Source organism: Macaca mulatta, chromosome 5 (assembly GCF_049350105.2).
Source record: "Macaca mulatta isolate MMU2019108-1 chromosome 5, T2T-MMU8v2.0, whole genome shotgun sequence".
In the NCBI taxonomy this organism is placed as follows: Eukaryota; Metazoa; Chordata; class Mammalia; order Primates; family Cercopithecidae; genus Macaca; species Macaca mulatta.
The window spans coordinates 191,331,713-191,352,528 of NC_133410.1; the positions used below are offsets into that span (position 1 = coordinate 191,331,713).

Here is a 20,816-nt window from a genome sequence, read left to right on the forward strand (position 1 = left end):
GGTGAGAAGTCAGCAAAGGGCAGAACTTGGGACTGAAGCCTTCTGGTGGGGCAGAGGCCTGGGCCCTACCAGATGGCCACACCTGGGACCAGGGCAGGGTACACAGGAGGGAGGGTAGGACCAGCGGCTGCCTTAGCGTCTTACATAAATCTGGTCCATAAAGCAGCCCCAGCCATCAACCCTGGGGAGCGCACACAGCTCGGGCATCTCAGATTGTTCTTTGAGCATTAAAACATATGTAATGTGCTTCAGAGACAATACAGAAAGGACAGGGGCGGAGAGTTAAGCATATAATTATAGTAACATAAAAACGTACATGCTCTGGCAAGGCAGATTTTAATACGATTTTAATATTGGTAAGGAGCCAAATTACAGAATACCCTAGAATGTGGAATACAAAATCTCAGAGACAAAATAAAAACTCATGAAAATATAAGAGCACTTTAAAAAGGTAATAATCTTTAGGATAAAGAAAGCCTTTTCTCAACACAGGTAATGAGCATGTTTAATAAAAATTAAATGAGATTAAAGGGGCACAGCCACATGCTCCCCGCCCCGCGGTGATTAGGAAGGTGATGTTTGTGTAGATGAAGGCATGGAGCCAGGGCACAGAGGAGCTCTGAACACCAATAGTGCTGCAATAAACTGTCTCCACGTGGGCGGCATTTCTCACAATCCACTTCCGGGACAGGAATTAATGTTCTCTCCAGTTGCAGAGGGGCTTGTCAATGAACCACGCTGGCATGCGGAGGAGGGGGCAACACGTCCACACCCGGGACCCCTCCCATCCACAGCCCCAGCTGCCACCACGGCAGGGCATGGGCTTTGGGGGTAACAAGGAGAGATAGGCTGTCTCCTCTAGGAACAACTCATTATTCAGCTAAATGAAATGGAAGAGCTCCATGTGACCAACAAACCCAAACTGAGCCAAAACGGCAGGGGGCCCCACCCCCAGAGGGATAACATGCCACCACCCTGGGTGCAGCGGGAGAGCAGGGACGGAGGCAGTCTTCCTGGTTCAGTTACGCTCCCTTGTCTGTCAGGACAGATGTGCCGCCCTATCTCAGATTCCAGGAGGGTGGCTGGGGGTTTCCCTCAACTCCGCAGCAAAGACTTCAATGCTACTGTCATTTGAGGCCTCATTTTCTTCCAAGGGCACTATATGCCATGCTTCACTTGGGCCAGATGTTCAGATCAGTGTGTCTGCTCGTCCCCGCTAAGAACACAACAACAATTATTTATTTGTCCTTCCAGCACATGTAGCAGTGAAGAGAGGCTGCCGGAATGCAGCGGATGACAGACAGCTGATGCTCCTCTGAAGAGCCACAAGCATCCCAGCCAGCCGGGACACAGGAAGGGGAAGCGCCCTTGTTCTAGCCCTGTGCACCAGGCCACCACAGGCTCCCCTATTTTAAACCCTAAATCAATAGTTCAAACAGATGTAGATTCCATGTGACAGGAGAGACAGTAAGGAATATTTGAGGCTTTATATTCTTTAGATGTCTACTTTTGCCGTACTGGCTAGTAAAAAGTTATGTGTAACTTCAAGATGAAAGGCATTAGCAGCTTCTTAGAAGAGGATAATCCCAATCTCCTGGCGATTTAATGAGATGTAACTCACTGAAGCTTTTGACTCGGTCTGCTGTTAATTGAATCAAAGTCAATGACAATCTTGCTGCACTTCGGTGTGAATTTCCTAAAAATAAAAAAAACAAAAACTAAAACAAAATACAGTTATTATCTGGTGAGTAGTTACTGCAATTTGTTTACTTTGGCTTAACTCGTATTTTCTGTGCAGAGAAAAAAATGTCCTGGGATTCACTTGCTACTTTATCTCTATAGGAGCCAATTATAGTGCAGCCTAGAGAGAGAAACACGGACCAGAAAAGACTAAGACAAAAAAAGATGCGTGGGGTAGTGTGGTTTGTATGGTTTCCAGCTATCTGAGTTCATGAATTAGTGGGGAGTCAAAGGATTTCTAACAAGTTAGCTGCACAACATGGTATCTGATTACTAGTTTTCCCATCAGATTTATCTTCTTTTCTAGAAAATTTTGGCAGCCAAGTTGGAGTTGCTCTAATGCAAAAAAAAAAAAAAAAAAAAAAAAAATAGTAAATTTTCTTTTGCCACTTATACATAGCAAAAAATGACTACCTTTAGTGAGGAGTAATTTTTCAAATTACGTTCTAATAATGCAAACATAAAATAAACCAACTTTTTTTTTCTTTTTTTTTTTTTTGCTCATTAACTTTTCACTCATTCCTCATTACTTCTACAACAATTAAAAAGAAAATATTTGGGGAAAAAACAAATTCTTTTAAGAATCACTGAACAAGAAAGTAAGTAAATAATTTGAATTTAAAGTCTCAGAAAGCACCACAGTTGAGTTCATGAGATACGCTGAGCCATATTCCTAATGACCAGCACAGGGGGCCAGGCACGTCACCTATGACAACGGTCCCACCGCTGCTGAACGCCAATACCATGAAGCGCTGGAAAGCTATAGAGTCCCAACCGAATTTTCTGCCATGAATTAAAGGTGGCTGAGCTTACTTGCAAGTAAAATATACCTCACAACCTTTTCTTAGCAAACACAATCATAAAAACCGTAAGACTTCAAATCTCAATGCAAAATGTTGCTGTAAAAAGAATTTCCAGGTGGCTCACACTTGTAATCCCAGCACTTTGGGAGGCCAAGGTGGGTAGCTCATGAGATCAACAGATCAAGACCATCCTGGCCAACATGGTAAAACCCTGTCTCTACTGAAAATACAAAAAAATTAGCTGGGTGTGGCAGGGGAGGCTGAGGCAGGAGAATTGCTTGAATCTGGGAAGTGGATGTTGCAGTGAGCCAGGATCACACCGCCGCACTCTAGCCTGGTGGCAGAGACTCGGTCTCAAAAAAAAAAAAAAAAGAAAAAAAAGAATCCCCAATCTTTCAATCTGGCAGGCTACTTCCATCCTAAATTTTCTATGCCAAAGTTGTTACATTTGCAAAATTTACCAAGGTTTGGCGTTCCCATTAAAAAACTTGTGAATGTTTACACTTCTCACTTGAATAATTAGTCTAACTCCTGGAAAGTTCCTGAAATTAAAGTACAATCATTAAACAGTCTTCAGATTTTCCTGTCACTGCTCTTAAATATCTACCCCTATAAGAGTCTTTAAATTCTTATGCCCTTGCATTTCTAAAGACACCTCCAAGTGTGGAAGTCAGGCATCACAAGGAGGAGACAAGGTCAAATATGGCTCTTCATCAGCCTTCACCACCCCCTGCCCTGCGTTCTCCCTGCTTACCGGAATGTCACCCCAGCCATATCAAACAAGAGCCTCGCAGCTGTTGCCTCGTCACTATCATGGTATTTATCAGACATGAAAATAACTTCTTTTATACCTGTAAGGTAACAATGGGAGCTCCCTTAGTAAACGCACATACACATGCTGCAAAAGACAGGCGGAAGCGGCTGGAGCGCTTTTAGTGTCTGTGATTAATGACCTTTTCTGAGTATGCTTGCAGACAGTGTCCAGTCACCGAAACACATATCTCCCTCTTTCTAACACAGCAGAGGGAGGATTATATCTAATCTTCCCTCCAGTCTTCATGGATTTTTTTTTTTTAAACAAATGCAAAGGGAAAACATGTCAAGTAGTCAAGCCTTGATCCGATTAACCAATTTCCATTACTACAGGTAATCAAATCATCTTTATTCACGAGGTAGCTTCTCTTACTAGTGGGAGGACTAATGGAGGGAGTGGGGGCTGCTGGCACATTCAGAGGTGGGCACCACGGTGCTTCCCAGCATGGCTTTGCAGACCACTTCGAACCAGCTCTACAGAGGGCAGATCTGTTTTCTTGTCCTGATCTCAGCAGGCAGCGCTAACTTGGGAGCCAGAAATCCCAAGGGCCCCGCGCTGAAGGCCGCTGCTCCACCAGCCTCTGAAGGGAGAGGAGGCTGCGGCGTGGGGCCCACACTGCCCGGCCCACAGGCCCGCTGCCGCCACCTGAGCACCGCGAGGAGAGCTTCCCTGGAACGGCGACAGCGACAGCAAGAGCGAGGGAGCCCACGCGACTCCTCAGGACCAGCAGACCGCTTCTGCTCTGAGATCCACGGGGCTGGTGATAAACAGCCCCTTTAAACCACACATCTCGCTAAACATGATCAGTCTTTAAATCTCCAGCCGAGAGATTTATGGAGACAAAGTGTAGCTGAATCTCAGATGTGACAGTTTGAAAAAAGTGAAATATTCAGAATACAACGGTGTAGATTTATGGAAACTGTAACATAAGAAAACCTGAAAGTAGTGCCATTTGGGTCTTACGACATTTATATGCCAAGGTATGTTGAGATCCTCAAATATCTACCATGTATTAAATACAAATTAAAACTTCATACAGACTCCCAGCTGACCTTGTTTCTGACAGAAGTTCATTTCTCTCCCTCCCCCCAATCTACGCACAATATGTCAGAGAACAGTAAATTGACAGTAATTATATGCAATGCCTGTGTTGTTTTTTGGCAGCTTGCAGTTTAAGAAGTTGCAAACTAAATTAAAAACATGCTAAGAATCACAGAGGATGCAATTAGTCTTAGAATACCTGGCACCATTCAAAAACAAAACACGGGAAATATCTTGCAAAGTTGATAGTGCAATTAATTTAGATAGAAACAATGGCAATTTAAGATCAAACACATCAGCAGTGAGCTACTGGTGAGCAGGCAGCAATGCAGATGTGACAAATGAAAAGACTCACTTCCTACCTGCCTGGATGATGAGCTTAGCACATTCATTACAAGGGAACAAGGCGACATACATACTACAGCCTTTCACATCGGTCGAATTTTTGTTCATGATGGCATTCAGCTCGGCATGGCACACTGTGGGTTTGAAAGGGAAAGAAAGAAAAACTTTGGTTGCAGCTGATGAAGAATTTACTAAGTGTTAACACATTCCATTCCCCGCTCTGAAATAACATATAACAGACTCAAGTAAAACAATTGATTAGAAATGGCAAGTACTAAGAATACCAAATGAGGCCCACGTGGCCTGGCTGTTGATGAGCAGTGAGGCCTGAAGGCACCTAGAGTGGCCAGGACCGCAAGGTCACGCGCCTTCCCCACCCTAAGCGCAGCTCCACTTCACGGCTCCACCAGACCCTGGGGCATGAAAGTGCCCACCTGAGCTGGCTCATGGGCGTGCTGACTTGCTCACACGGGGAGGTTCACTGTGGCCGTTAAGAGGGCTAGGGGATTTTAAGAGCAAGAGAATCAACAAGTGACGAAGCTGAGCATGTCCATCCTGAGAGATCTGCTTCACCACATCGTGCTCAGCCCACATACGCACAAGGAGAAACGCCAGCAGCCAGACAGGGTCTCGTCCTGTCGCCCAGAGCGCAGTGGCATGATCATAGCTCACTGCAGCCTCGAACTCCTGGGCTCAAGTGATCCTCCCAACTCAGCCTCCCAAGTAGCTGGGACTACAGACATGCCACCAAGCCCAGCTAACTTTTTGTATCTTTTGTAGAAATGGAGTCTCACTGTGTTGCCCAGGCTGGTCTTGAAATCCTGGCCTTAAGTGATCTTCCCATCTTGGCCTCCCAAAGCTGTGGGATTACCGGTGTGGACCACCATGCCCAGCCCAGTTTTTTATAAGAAAAACATTCATCCACTGCAATGGCAATGACTAGTTGAGTTCTTGACAGACCAGTCCATTCCACCTGTGATCCCAGGTCACATCCGGACCTGCCTGAGTTCAGAGTCAAGAGGATCCCCTTCCTCCCTCTCTTGAACCTGGCAAAGCTAACGCACACCCCAGGTCCAGTTTGCCTAGATGTTCCCACTCCCTAATCCACAGGGGACGTCCTCCTTAAGTGGGAATGAGTGGTGCCCACAGCACAGACCTGGGTTTGACTCCCTCATCCTGCCCAGGCGGTTTCTGGATGGCCGTCTTGTATCGTGACTGAATTTTCCTGGGTGTTATCTAAAACTCTATGATAAACTCCTAACGGCAGTGACTTGCAAACCCCTCTGATACCAGAACGCCCTTAGGCACTTCCAAAATACAGAGATCTGTGCCCCATGCCTGCAGAGTGTCATGGCCTGCGCTGTGGCCTGGGCTTGAATTTGTAAGCGATTCCCCGGGTGATTCCAACGCACAGACAAGTTCCGGAAGGAAGCACTGCCTTCTGGCTCCCCTGGCATCCCAACACATGCTACGCACACAAGTGCTAAAACAAGTATGTGTCAAATGAGTTAATGAATGACACCTGGCCATGGCCCACATCACACAAACCACCTAGAATATAAATATGGGGATCTTCAAGGTCTCCCCTACCCTCTGCAGCCCGCCAACCTTCCACACGTAACACTTTCTTCCACGAGTTTTGAGGCTTTGAATGAACAGTGGCCTAAATTTATGGTGCTCATACATTTCAGTCCCGACTCACTTGCCTCATCGCTGATCATTTACTGAGCACCTCCTCTGGGTCAGAGAGATGAAGGCCTGGCCACCCTCCCCAGCCAGCCCCCCGTGTTCGCGTGCAGCTGCAGCCACCTGTGTGCCTGGGTCCCCCAGCAGCAACGCAATGTTGCAGGCGTAAGGCTGACCAAAAGCTCTCTCAGGAAATGTTAGGAAGTATTCATTTTTGTCTACAAATTCCATGTTTTAGGAGGTCTCAGTCCTGCCTAAAACTGAGCAGTCTCTGCTGGTATTGCAGGAAAATCGAAAGAGGCAGATAAGCTGTGCTTCATTGACCACAGCCCATCAGAGAATAATCCTCGCTGGCCAGAGTGACCAGAGCCATGCCCCGAGACTCGCAGGTCTCATAAACCCTGACGGCATGGGAGGACAAGGAAAGACAAGAGAAGGGTGCGAGGGCCCATGCTTGGGAAGGTGCAAGGCGTGGCCACATGGGCGCTGGCCTTGGAGGGGCTCCCGTGACCCCTTCTCCCCTTGTGACCAGGATACTCCAGAACTGGGTTTCATGCTGCTTGGTGTTAAAAACGGTTACATGTAATTGTTTCTTTTATTTCCCCCTTGAGGGCAGAGCCCAGCCTAGGTTCTTTGTAACTCCCCCAGAGTCTAATGTGATGCCATGAACATAATGGGTGTTAAATATTTATCGAATGAATAAAGGAGGAAATGCAGATTCCAATTATTGATGGTGACGTTGGGAAGTACTCAAAGTCCTCTTAAATTCAAATATCAGAAATATGCTCTCCTATCTAATAAATAATTTTGATGGCGCTGGTATTAATATTCAGAACTACAGAGCCTCTGCATCTGTTATGAAACACTGTGAGAGCATCCTTTAAGAACCGTCAGGCCGACTGCAAAGCGATTCCTCTACTTCATCCCAGGCAGTTTGGGGCAAAATGTAACAGTACAGGTCTGGATTCATTAGTGAAAATTACCATATGAAACAGATTCTCTTGGGCAGCATCTGACATCCAGTGTATAGAGGGCGATTCATAGAAATAATGCACAAGATTATAAGCAGACTTCCTTTCTTTTAACCGAAAAATCACAAGATGAAGAATGTAAAGCTTCTTGTTAAAAATACGTATATAATATATATATCTGATTAATATTAAAAATAAATATTAAAACCATATATATTATATCTGAAAATTAATAACAGCACCATCAAAAATTATTTATTAGATGGGAGAGCATATTTCTGATATTTGAATTTAAGAGGACTTTTAATGTCACCATCAATAATTGGAATCTGCATTTCCTCCTTTATTCATTCGATAAATATTTAACACCCATATATATATGTTTATATAGATATAAAGCTACTGGGCAATACGAACAATAGTGTGTCGGGCACACATGAGCCTCTAAAAGGAACAATCCAAAATCCCACATACACAAGACTGGACACTGACAAACAGGAAACTCAAGCGTTCAGCGGAGGGTGTAAGATCAACCCCGCCCTGGTCTCTCTTGCTGGTTCTTGCCCACTTCCCCAGACCCCCTCAGCCCCGTCTGATATCACCAGCTTGCCCGGCCTGCACCTGCGGGGCTGAGGGGAGAAGCCCCAGCCCAGAGGAGCACCTGAGGCCGCAACCCAGCCCTGCCAACTTTGCAGCTCCCAGCCGCTGCCTGCTGTGGTCCTGAAATCCAGCTTCACCTTTGTGGCTGACACTCGTCTCTCAGCTCCAGGATCTCCACAGCCCTGAAACTCTGACCCTCGCTGTCCCCCAGGCCGCCCTGCACTTCCTTTTGGGCCTGTTCCACCTGAGGAGACTGGACTCAGCCAGGCCTCGGCCTCCAGACTGTCCTCAGAGAGGAAACTGGGGAAACGAACTTGATGACTTCCTCCAATTTGTTTAAAGCAGGTGGGTCAGAGTCAAGTTTGGGAACTCATTTACTTGTGTCCACTGGCCATCGACACTGATCAAATAACAGGCACCTGCCAAATCCACTTCAGGCCACAAAGAGCACTGGATGCCTGCCTGGCCTGTGACGAGCTCGCACCTGCCCTGGCTGGCCAGACCGCCACAGGCCAAGCATCCTCCCCTCTGGACTCCCCACCTCTGCCGGCAAGTGTGACAAAGAGCTCTGCAGCAAGGGGCGGCACGAGGGATCAAGGTCCAATTTGCTGCTTGGAAGCTGGATGACCTTCCACAGGGTGGCTGAGCACTCTTGTAATTTGCAGGAGTGACAGTGGATCTGGGAAAGTGCATTTCCAGCTAACTAAATAAAAGCAATTTAAAAAATACCAAGTACAACCAATGTTTGTGCTTTTCTCCTAAGGTTTCCAGTTTCATTCCTCAATCCTCCAGAACAGGTGACTTTCTCTAAAACCAGCTTTCACTATCAAACACGGCCTCCTCTCCCCAGGCAAACACAAGGCCGTGCTCCCAGCCCCTCCCTCTCTCCATCTCTGACGGCTCCCGCTTCTCTCTGCTCGTTTTTCTTCTCCTGAAAGCAGGTATCCTTAGTCCTTAGTCTAGAGAGGTCATCTTGTCAGCCTTGTAGGACTCTTCTTTTCCTCCTTTCAAGATGAAATCATCCTATCTACAACTGTTACTACAATTTATTTTTCAAATAACTGTCTTCTGGCCGGGCACGGTGGCTCACGCCTGTAATCCCAGCACTTTGGGAGGCTGAGGCGGGTGGATCACGAGGTCAGGAGTTCAAGACCAGCCTGGCCAAGATGGTGAAACCCCATCTCTACTAAAAATACAAAAAAATTAGCTGGGTGTGGTGGCGGGCACCTATAATCCCAGCTACTCCAGAGGCTGAGGCAGAGAACTGCTTAAACCCGGAGGGGCAGAGGTTGCAGTAAGCCGAGATCGCGCCACTGCACTCCAGCCTGGGTGACACAGTGAAACTCCATCTCAAATAATAATAATAATAATAATAATAATAATAATAATAATAATAGTCTTCTGACTCTGTAAAGCATACATAATCTCCGGTTTTCTCTAAAACAATGTTTTTCAAACTGCAGGTCATGAAATCAGTTCAGTGAGTGACACCAGCTTTTTCTTCTGTTTTAATGAAACAGGTAAGAAGGGAAGGATAGAGATCAGAATGGATCCCACACACAACATTAAATACTATTCCTAAAAATTATGTTTCAGGTGTCAACTGTGTTTGCTGGGTCACCACGTATCTGCCAATTTCCGTGGTGTAGACATTTTTCCACACAGCCAATCTCCCACTCCCAGCATGACGTGGACTCGGGAAGCAATGTGCCCAGTTGACCTGGGAAGCAATGCACACAGGTGACCTGGGAAGCAGTGCGCCCAGTTGACCTGGGAAGCAGTGCGCCCAGCTGACCTGGGAAGCAATGTGCGCAGCTGGGTCTGATGACCTCATGGGAGCCAGCTCCACAGGCCACTTGAGGGTCTCATCATCATGAAAACCCAAGATCTCTTCTGGGCTGGAACCTTTGGATTCATCTGCTCTCTTTGGACTCCTCTGTACTCTAAAACCTCTCAGGAGTACCACACACTTGTGTTCAACTTTACTTTTCTGTAGGTCCTTTTATTTTTCCTGCCTTTGTGGGCACTTCCCAAGGTAAAATACTGGTTTTTTATTTTTCTCCCATAGTCACTGACTTTTTATTTTTGAATTTTGAGTTTTGCTCTTCTTGTCCAGGCTGCAGTGCAATGACATGATCTCAGCTCACTGCAACCTCCGCCTACCAGTTTCAAGCAAATGATTCTCCTGCCTCAGCCTCCTAAGTAATTGGGATTACAGGCACCTGCCACCATGCCCAGCTAATTCTTGTATTTTTAGTAGAGACAGGGTTTTGCTATGTTGGCCAGGCTGGTCTGGAACTCCTGACCTCAGGCGATCCACCTGCCTCGGCCTCCAAAAGTACTGGGATTACAGGTGTGAGCCATCACGCCCGGCCAGTCACTGACTAAGAATCCATCTGTTCATAGAGTCTCAGACACCAGATCCACCTGTAAAACCCTGAAATCTGAAGTCTAGCCATAATTGCCCATCTTCTCTCCAGGCCTTTTCTTTTGGGTGGTCGGGGGCTTCCATGTACCTTTCCTCTATGGGTTAATTACCTCTTATCCAAAATGCTTAGGAGCAGAATTGTTTCAGATTTCAGATTTTAAAATATTTGCATTATACTTATCAGGTAAGCATCCCAAATCCAAACATTTGAAATCCAGAGTGCTCCATGAGCATTTCCTTCGGGTATCATGCTGGTGTGCAAAAGATTTCAGATTTTGGGCCAGGTACAGTAGCTCATGCCTGTAATTCCAGCACTTTGGGAGGCCAAGTCGGGGAGATCGTTTGAGCTCAAGAGTTCAAGAACAGCTTAGGCAACATAGTGACAGCTCATCTCTACTAAAAATAAAAAAACTTAGCCAGGTATGGTGGCATGCACCTGTAGTCCCAGCTACTTGGGAGGCTGAGGCAGGAGGACCACTTGAACCCAGGAGGTCAAGGCTGCAGTGAGCTGTGTTTGCGCCACTGTACTCCAGCCCAGGCAACAGAGCAAGACCCTGTCTCAGAAAAATAAAAAAAAGTTTCAGATTTTGGATTTTTGGATTTGGCATGCTCAACATGTACAATAAACATACCACAGATATTTGACAGCAATAAACGAAGGAATAAATTTACCTTTCCCTAGAGTGAACATTTTGGTTGTGTTGCCTGGATGAACTGCAGCAAGAGCTACAAATATATCCAAGAGCAAAAACTAACCAAGAAGTAATTGTTAGTTTTTATATTAGTAGTAGGAGTAAGAACCAAGTATTTCAAAGATACAGTATCTAGGAAGTATTCATAAGTTAGTCTAAATTGTAAAAAAAAAAAAAAAATAGAAAAGAAAAGAAAAAAAAATAAAGAAAAGAAAAGAAAAAAAAGATAAAATGTTCAACCTAGAATTACACATTTACACCTAAGCAATAAGTAAATTAAATCTGCAAACACTACATATATATTTGAAAAGCACAGAGTGACATACAACTCTCCAGTTATTCCCAACCTTGTTTAAAAGGAAAAGAATCAAATGTTGAAAATATCAGATTAATGCTTAGAAGGTCTTTGATTGCCAGAAGAGACTCTCTGTTTCAGGTAATTATAAGAGAATTCATATGCTTTAGTTTTTTTTTTTTTTTTCTTTTCTATTACTAACTGTCAGAATTCAGAACTGCATTAACCTTGGACCATGGAGAAGAGACTGTATAATTAGAAAACTGTATTTTTCAAATTCTTTCTTACTAGGGCTTGATTAATCCTTACTGTCTCATGTAGGCGGTTCTCTAGAAGTTTGACAAATTAACAGGATATATTCCATCCTTGGTTAGATTTAAGAGTTCAGTGTTTTATAGATTTGACTTTCACCTCATCTGATATAAGACTAATACAATATCTATTTTAGACAGTAGTATTATAAGGTTACTCAGATAGGTTTGTTTAAAAACCCTAAATAATGCTAAACAAATTCTAATTGCTGCCCAAATAATTTAGCAGTGATAGTGTTATTCTACCCTCAACTGATCTTCATCTGCTATGGAGACGTGACAGAAACTACTGGGGCCGGAGAAAATTTGGAGTCAGGAAAATGAAGATTCTGATCTAGTTCACAACTCATTTTTAGTGACACAGGATTTTCCTTAAAGAAAACGATGTCCTTAGACCTGAGGGCTGTTCTGCCAAGACTGACCTGAACAGGTGGCAGCCTGGTGTGGCGGCTCCTGCTAGGGTCAGGGTCAGAAGGCCAGGCATGGAGCGCCTGCTGCCACTGAGAACAGGCCTGCAATGCCTTCTGCCACCACCCCAAGCTGAGCTGTTCAGAGCACGGACAGTTCTGTTCACTGACAAGACAAGGGTCAGGACTCAAGCCAAGAAGCGTCTGCTCACGGCCTTCTGGAATGAAAAGGTGGGAAGCATCACCCTCTATTATTTCTACTGGGTTCCTACCCTGCAATTAACAAGTGACATGAAATGGCATACCCAAGTTCAAGGTTGACCTGTGCATTAAAAAAAATAACTCAATAGTAATTTACAGGATCTTCTACTTCCATTCTGATGACAAAGCTTTTTGTCATTACTTCCTGAAGTTAGGGCCTAAGTGTTTTTACTTCTGAGGACCTACAGTTATCAGAGTTGCTAAACCTGGACACGTTTCTGGGAGCACAGGCACCACTGCCCCGGTCCCCGCTGCCCACAGAGGCCTGATGGAAACTTCCGCTGAGGGACAGGGTACACACTTGCTCCTCTAACTGATCCATCTATGGAACTGCTTCACAGCTTCTGGTATTAAAATGGAATTTCAACTACTTGTTTCTTAATTATTGAAAGATATCCTGACAGGGCCTCATATGTCACTGCCAGCCTCCGGAGTACCTATCCTTCACGTCAATAATTTAACAACAGAATAGCTGCGACAATTAAGCCCCCCACCCACCCCCACCAAATACACTCTCCCAAAAGCCTATAAAGTGTTCCCAATTATGGCTTCCACAAAATCTAAAGCAAAGATTTCTAGAGTTTGGTCCCAAATAATGTCACCCCTCTATCTTATCTCTCCTGCATGAAGTTCCTATTAGTAAAGGAGCAATCTGGCTCATTATCAGGGTTTTCAAATGATTTGAAATAAAGGTGGAACTGGCGAAGGGAGCACCATATAGAAATCAACAGATATCACTTCTCTAAGATAGTTACACAAGGGAAGCCTCTCTGTTCCTCACCCCTCTCCTGGCTCAGGCCCTGTCTTCCTCCTTCCAGCCTGCTGGACTGCTCCGAAGCCTGTGTCCCTCTAAGCCTGCTCAGACAGAGTCCTGTCCCCTACCCAGGGAAGCAGCCCTTAGTAACAGGGCTGGAGCAAGAAGAGAAAACAGTTTAAAACTCTCGCTGTTTCCCAGGTATGTTCTGGTAAGTTCTGTCTGCACACTGACCCATGCCGGGTGGAGAGCTAACAGGGCTGGGTGTAGGCTGCAGGATGGAGGTGGGTCTGGTCCCTGCAGAGCTCACACCAGCTGGGCTGCAGATGCCCCAGCATGGAAATCAGCAGCGGCCCAAGTGCAAGCTAAAGCAACACAGCAGGACTGCTGAAGGCGTGCTGAGAAAATCCGGGAAACGGGGGTTCCAGGCACTGCTCGCAGGTGCAAGGGGAACTGAATCTTCAAGTAACATGTTTCTGTAGAAAAATGTATTAGGATTACAAATGTCTTTTCAGAACAAAGGGATTTAAATCCTAGGATGTGCCTACACAAAGGTAATACCTTGTTCAAGTTCCAGCCTCTCTCAGCTATAAAGAGGAATAACAATAGCCACCCCTTGCCATCTCACAGGGTCACACGAACAGCAAGTGAGGGACACCGTAGGAAAATGCTGTGTGAACGCCCAAGAACTCTGCAAACTGGGCCTTTGTCACCAGTACTCAGAACTGGACCCGTTCCCTGAGAAAGAGACTGGCTGGCAGGAACGGGGTCTTCCTGATCAGAGACAGCAAGTGACAGCGCTTCTGCCGCCCCAATCCCGCTGCACCCCACAGCCCACCTGTCCTTGGAATCGAGACACCCTTGCCCCCAGCCCAGCCCCAGGCACAGTGTGGCCTTTCTACTCAGAAGATAAAGTAACTGAGCCCTCCCGCCACGGAGGGACACATGATTCCACCTGAGAGGCATGACAGTGTAAGTCTGTGTGTGAAAATAAAGACGAGAAACAGGGGTGATGTGAAGAAACCTGCCGCATGCCTGGAAAATGTGTGGGGTCTGTTCTGTTTCCACCTGTGTCCAGAGAGGAGGTCTCTGCTGGAAGAAAATGACAGTGAAAAGGAATTCTACCAAGGTCTGGGGAGAAAGTGGTGGGTCACTCACTTAAAAGGCAGCCCCATGCTGCAGGCTGAGGGAAGCCTCCACACCCACGCCATCCATCTCCCCGCGCACGGCCCAGGGTCCTGAAGGCGGAGGCAAGAACTTCTGTCTCCGCTCCTGCGACAATGCACTCTTGGAGACCCCTGGTTCTGCCTGTCTCCTCTGCTTCCTCCCTACCATGTCCTCACACACTGCCCCCAACCTAGCAGTCAAGCATCTTCTTCAGCCTCAGCCTCCGGACCTGAGAAACAGAAAGACAAATCCCTCTCCAGGAACGCTTACAAAGACTAACGTCTGGCAAGAGCACGGCACAGACGAGCTACTTGCTACATGTGAGTGCTTCCCACGCTCTCCCACCTGTGCCCGCCTGAGACCAGGCTGTCCTGGCCTGCCCAACCCAGCCTGCCTGCGAGAATACCCACTTCTTTTTCCCTCTCTCCCACTCTGCTCCCCATCCCTGCCCCCCTCCTCGCTGCCTCTTGCTAAAGCTGCAGGTGACAACTCACGGCACCCAGGGGAGCCACTTAGCCCCAATGGTAGTGCTCGGGGCTAAAGAGATTTCTGACTGCAGTACGGCCATTATTGGTAATAAAGCCCCCAGAACTCTAATTACGCTGCCTCCCTATGTGCTAAGGGCACACAATCAGGTCAGGAGGAGGAGGATGTGGAAATAGCTGTTCTGCATCCATGCTAGGCCATGCCAACTCCCTTCCCACTGTTCATGTGAAATGCACGCGTGATGCCTAAAATGCGTGAGAATAGCACCAAGAGAAACAGAGCACTAATCAGCGTTGATAGTACTGTGATGCAAATATGCATTATGGAGCTTAAAAGCCTCCTTTGTGTGTTAATAGTGTTTAGAGGGGAACCGGGCCTGAGCACTGGGCACTAGAAGAGGAGTCGGGATATGTTCTAATTAATTCCAGCTCTCCCTGGCCTGCCTCAGGCAGCGCACTGACCCTGTGTTGGCAGGTAGAAAACGGGGAGCAACAGCCCAACTCAGGATTCTCAAATAAGATGTGAGCTCCTAACACTGCCTTACATTCCCAGGACATTCCTCTCCCACCCCACACAATCACCTCTTCTCTCCTCCCAGCGTCCAAGCTCCAACTCCCAGCTCTCTCAACCGGTGGTGTTGCTTCCTTCCTCCTTCACCAGAATGCTGCAACTGATCACACCCTGCCTTCCCTCCAGGACCCTGTGTCTGCTGTCCTCCCACCGCCCCCCTCAGTCCTTCCTCTTATTACCAACCAGGGTGTCTGAGAGACCGATCCTCACAGCCTTGAACACCTTGCCTCTGTTCCAGATATCTCTATCTCACTCTCTCTGTCTTGGACTATTCCCATCAGCAAACAAACGTCTGCTGCAGAAAAGCAAAATCCAAAGCCAAAACCAGATTTTCCCATCCTACAAACAATGCAATCCTTCTCCGTGGCCTCATCTCCATTCCAGCTGCCACCCCACTGCTCTGCTCTCTTCTCGGCCACACATCCCAAAGCCCGATCTAAATAAAGCTGTCCCCATCATCTCACCCTCTGTTCTCCTTCAAGTGGCTCCAACGTGGCTTCCAACCCTATTGCTCCTCTGAAACTGTACTTGGCTGAAACTGTACTTGGCAGTATCACCTCTGATCTCCACATTGCTGAACCCCATGGACAGGTTTTAATCTTAGGCCTCTTGGCAGCCTCTGACACAGCTGACAGGCCCTCTTTTTTTTTTTTTTTTTTTAAGACAAAGTCTCACTCTGTTGCCAGGCTGGAGTGCAATGGCGCGATCTCAGCTCACTGCAACCTCTGCCTCCTGGGTTCAAGCAATTCTCCTGCCTCAGCCTCCTGACTAGCTGGGACTACCGGCGCGCGCCACCACACCCAGCTAATTTTTGTATTTTTAGTAAAGACGGGGTTTCACCATGTTGGCCAGGATGGTCTCGATCTCTTGACCTCATGATCCGCCTGCCTCAGCCTCCCAAAGTGAGGCCTTCCTTCTTAAAACACTGCTCTGTGTGCTCCTTCTCATGGGCCCGTCTTTCTCCAACCACCTTAAGCGCTGGAGCCCTCAGGGCTCAGCCACAGCTACTCCTCCTTCCTCTGCACATGCTCCCTTGATCAGCCACCCAGGTCGCTGACACTGACATACCTGACACTGACACAGACATACCTGATACAGCCAGTCTGGACTAATCCCCACCTCATACACCCACCTGACCACCCGACCCTTTGCAGGGAGCTCTCATGGGCACCTCAGCCTTCAGGTGTCTGAATCTTCCTTGATCATTCCAAAATCTTGCTTCTCCTCCTCAGTATGCCTGTCTAGCCGCTGCAGCCAGAACTGTTTGGGGGCAGTCAGTCTGCCTCTTCCACCCTTTATCATGCCATCTTCCTGATGCTGCCCCTAAAATATACCCTATCTCCAGCCAAGCCTCTCCCGCCCCAGCACCCACCCCCTCCAAGGCCCTCGCATCGTCCACTGCGTCACCTCCCGGCTGGCGAGTCCCTGTTTCCACTCTTGCCCCAGAACAATCCAGTTCATACACAAAACCTGTCCTAGTTTCTTTGGGCTGCTCTAACAAATATCATAAATGTGTAGCTTCTAAACATCAGAAATGTATTTCTCACAGCTCTGGAGGCTAGGAAGTCCAAGATCAAGGGCTGGCAGGTTCAGTGTCTGGTCCCTGTCTCATTAAAAAAGAACAAAAGTGACTACCTCAGAAAGGAATATTCAATCATATCTGTTTATTTCATTAATGTCTACCTCCTCCACAATTAGTCTGCAAACTCTTCAGAAACAGAGTCCCTCCCGTGGCATTCTGTCGACCTCTGCTGAGTGCCTGGCATGTGAAACACATAATAAATGCCCCAGAAGCGTCTGCTCAGTGAACGAACGACTACATGTGACGGTGTCGGAAAAACTCCAATGCATTATAAAACAGAGTTACAATTTTAAAAAGAAAGGAAGATGACTCCAGAGAACATCCCCATCACTGGCAGACAACTGAAACTGGTAAGAGAATAGGTGACTTGTTAGTACTTATTTTAATTCCTAAAAAGTGATAACTCACATGTAGAAGGAAAAACGACAGAAGAATTCTCCTTTCCTTTATTCACCTAAACTCAAAATTAATGGCATTTTGAACAAAGTCTTTTAATTGCAGAATTAAAAAATTCATGCTCAGTTATCATATTCAATATTTTAAATTTACTATGGCATCTATCATTTGAAAGAAGCACAGAGAAAATTTACACCTCCACTAATTGGTTGGCACTGACCCTTCAGACAGTGTCAGCAGAGGGGAGCGTCCATTCCCTTGCATTGCAGCGCTCTTGCTTTCACCAGTATCCTGCATTTATCACAGGGATTTCCCAATGCCACACAAGTATCTCGTTTGAATAAATATTGTCATGCTGACTTGTTCTCTAAAGAATTTCTAAAGTCCTTTCTTTCTATTTGGTCTTAACCTCTTGTCTCCAAAGAGTTTTAAGTGTGTCCTATGTAATCATACACTTTTTTTCACTTAGACATAGGATCTTTTTCTTAATTTTTCTGAGACAGGGTCTCTCACTCTGTCGCCTGGGCTGGAGTTCAGTGGTGCAATCTTGGCTCACTGCTGCCTTGGCCTCCCAGGCTCAAGCGATCCTCTCACCTCAGCCTCCCTGGAGTAGCTGGGGCTATAGCTGCACACCACAACACCTGGCTAATTTTTGTATTTTCTGTAGAGACGGGGTTTCACCATGTTACCCAGGCTTGTCTTGAAGTCTTGAGCTCAAACAATCCACCTGCCTCAGCTTCCCAACGTGCTGGGATTACAGGTGTGCACTCCATACTTGGCTAGGATCTTTTTCTTTATTGCTGTTATCCAAACTCTTCTCATCCAATGTCTTTTAATCTGCATGTCTGTGGAGTAACCTACAGTCTGACTGTCCCCTCCTATTCATGCATCCTATCTCCATATGGTTTACATTCATCTTAGAACTGCACCAGACTCTAATCGTTAGAGGGGGGAGGGGAAGGAGCCTGTTTCTATTAATTTATCCATAAGTACACATGCACATTCTCCTGTGGCATTGCCTCCAACAGCTTTTTACAGCTCTGCTTTGACCGAGAACACTTTCAGAACTCCGTAAGCTGAGAAAAAGATACTAATCTAATGCCATCGAAGCTATCATACTTACATTTTTCCTTGGAATAAGAGAACTGGAAGGGTCTTCAGTGATAATTTACTTCATAGAGACATTGAGAAATAAATGTCAGGTGATGCCTCTAACAACCCACAGTCACTGGGCACAAACATAGCAAACCCGGAACCCTTTGGCTCCTCAGGGCGGCTCCAGGATTCTTCTGTGTGAATGTGCCAATTGTTGTTTTAAGCACTATGGGGCTTTACTCAACTTATGTGTGTATTACAGACATGCATATCCCTATCCAGATTTTAAAAAGTCTTCAGAAAGTAAAAGTAAAAAGCAATACAAACATTTGCAAAAATCTCTAAGAACTAGGTTTTATTGTGTATTTCTGGGAGCAAACAATATATTCATATTCTACTTTAATATAGCTAATATTAACAAAGCTTCTGAAGGGAGATTCTGGATGAAAATAACTCAAAATACAATAAAGCTTTAGTCATTTAGGCCAATTTCAGAGAAGATCAGTCAAAATCAGCACAACTGATATAGAACAGATCACCAGAATCAAGACTATGCAAGTAATCATTCTCAGGTAACCATACTGAACAGCGATCCCTGTGCTTCTAAGCAAAGACATAGCAAACTTAAAGTAATAAAGAAGTGGCCAGGTGCAGTGACTCAAGCCTGGAATCCCAGCACTTTGGGAGGCCGGGGCGGGTAGATCACCTGAGGTCAGGTTGGCCAACATGGTGAAACCCCGTCTCTACTAAAACTACAAAAATTAGCCATGTGTGGTGGCGGCGCCTGTAATCACAAGCACTCGGAGGCTGAAGCAGAAGAATCGTTTGAAACCTGGAGGCGGAGGCTGCCGTGAGCCAAGATCGTGCCACTGCACTCCAGCCTGGGTGACAGGGCGAGACTCTGTCTCAAAAAAAAAAAAAAAAAAAAAAAAAGCAGCAATAAAGAAGGAATATCCATTTGCATTCAGATCATTAATGTGCTCAAATACTTAATACAGCTGTTTTCTAAATTAGTTTGCATGTGCCCCTGACATTTTATCAAGGCTACTAATTTTTCAACAAACCTTTTATCTTGAGAGATTATAGTACAAAGATAAACTTCAGCCTACTTCTGGAAACCTTGGAACCACTACCTTACATTAAGTTTTATTTCAAACTTGTATAAGGTGAACGGACTCAAAAATCACTTTTTATAGAAAGGAGACAGAGATGTGTATTTTCATGGGTAGGTACAATCCCCAAACACTTCAGCTTTTCCTAACATGTGCTCTTCAGAACGAGGAGTTATTTTGTTACTATATGTCTTTTGTAGGTATTCACAATGAAATAGTAAACTCTAGCACTTTAAAAATAATTAATTCTGTAACTATAAAAATACATAAATATCAAAATAAATTATATTAAAATATCATTATTTATTGCTTTCTGAAAACTGTTCATAAACAATTATATCTTAAAGAAAAACATGCTTACATGGAGCTGGTTGATTTTAGGGGGTGGGAGAAGTCTCATATATACACCGGTGTGTTCCTCTGTTTATCTAAAACCCCACACAGTCACACCTGAGTTTGCCCTTAATTCGTAAAAATAATCTACTTAATTTCTTTCCTATGCAATTGTTCAAAGGTTTTCCATTGATTTTAACAGTTGTTTTGTATAAAAGTCCCTAATTAGACCTGCTGTCGGGCCACAACTACTAGATGGCCAGGCAGGGGAGGAGCAGCAGGAAGCTGTAAGTGAAATTAAATTCTGCAGGAAAAGAAACGGCGAGTTATCAAATTCACGGGCTGACTGACAAAACCAGAGGGGCATTCAATTTCAGGACTGAAAGTTAACAAATTTGATCTTAATTACTAAGAAGCTCTTACAAGTTGTGAGGAAGTCACAGCTTAAGAAGGATCAGCCTCCTAACTTCTTGATAAATTAGTTTCTCAACACTAACCTTTTGGATGCCAAAGAAATATATCACATGCATGGCAGTCAGGAAAATGTCAGTGTTCAAGGGGGTAAAGTAAATGGCTAAGTAATCACAAAAGTGACATCTATGCATGCTTAACAATATGCTAAGTCTGAAAAATAAAGATGAAATTTAAATAGAGAATTTAAAGAAGCACTGCCCCACACCGGCAAAGGTGTTTAAGATGCTCTGCTGAACTCTTAATTAATTAATTAATTAATTCCAGGTTTTTCAGCATTTGCCTTCCCAGCATTACATCCTTTTTAGGGTATCCCTGTAGACACAAGAACTGACTAGGGTAACAGCCCCCCATTTCCATTTCTGCCCAATGCGCTCAGACTGAGGCCACCCCCCACTCTTGGGGACATGGAGATTCTGTGGTTCCCTCCCTGGTGCAGTGAGATGCAGCAGGCCA

At 45.6% G+C, this 20,816-nt stretch overlaps 1 protein-coding gene across 6 annotated transcripts in view; it reads right to left on the reverse strand.

The window, feature by feature from the left end:
* Positions 1–324: 324 nt before the first annotated feature.
* Positions 325–20,816, reverse strand: part of DCTD (dCMP deaminase) — a 500,232-nt gene continuing 479,740 nt past the window's right edge. For 4 of the 6 annotated variants that reach the window (XM_078001700.1, XM_015139571.3, XM_078001701.1 and 1 more), the window contains 3 exons: positions 4,761–4,877; positions 3,298–3,394; positions 332–1,696 (listed from right to left, as the gene is read on the reverse strand). In XM_078001700.1, coding sequence (XP_077857826.1) covers positions 1,618–1,696; positions 3,298–3,394; positions 4,761–4,877 — 293 coding nt within the window. In that variant the 3' untranslated portion in view covers positions 332–1,617. 6 annotated transcript variants of the gene reach the window in all.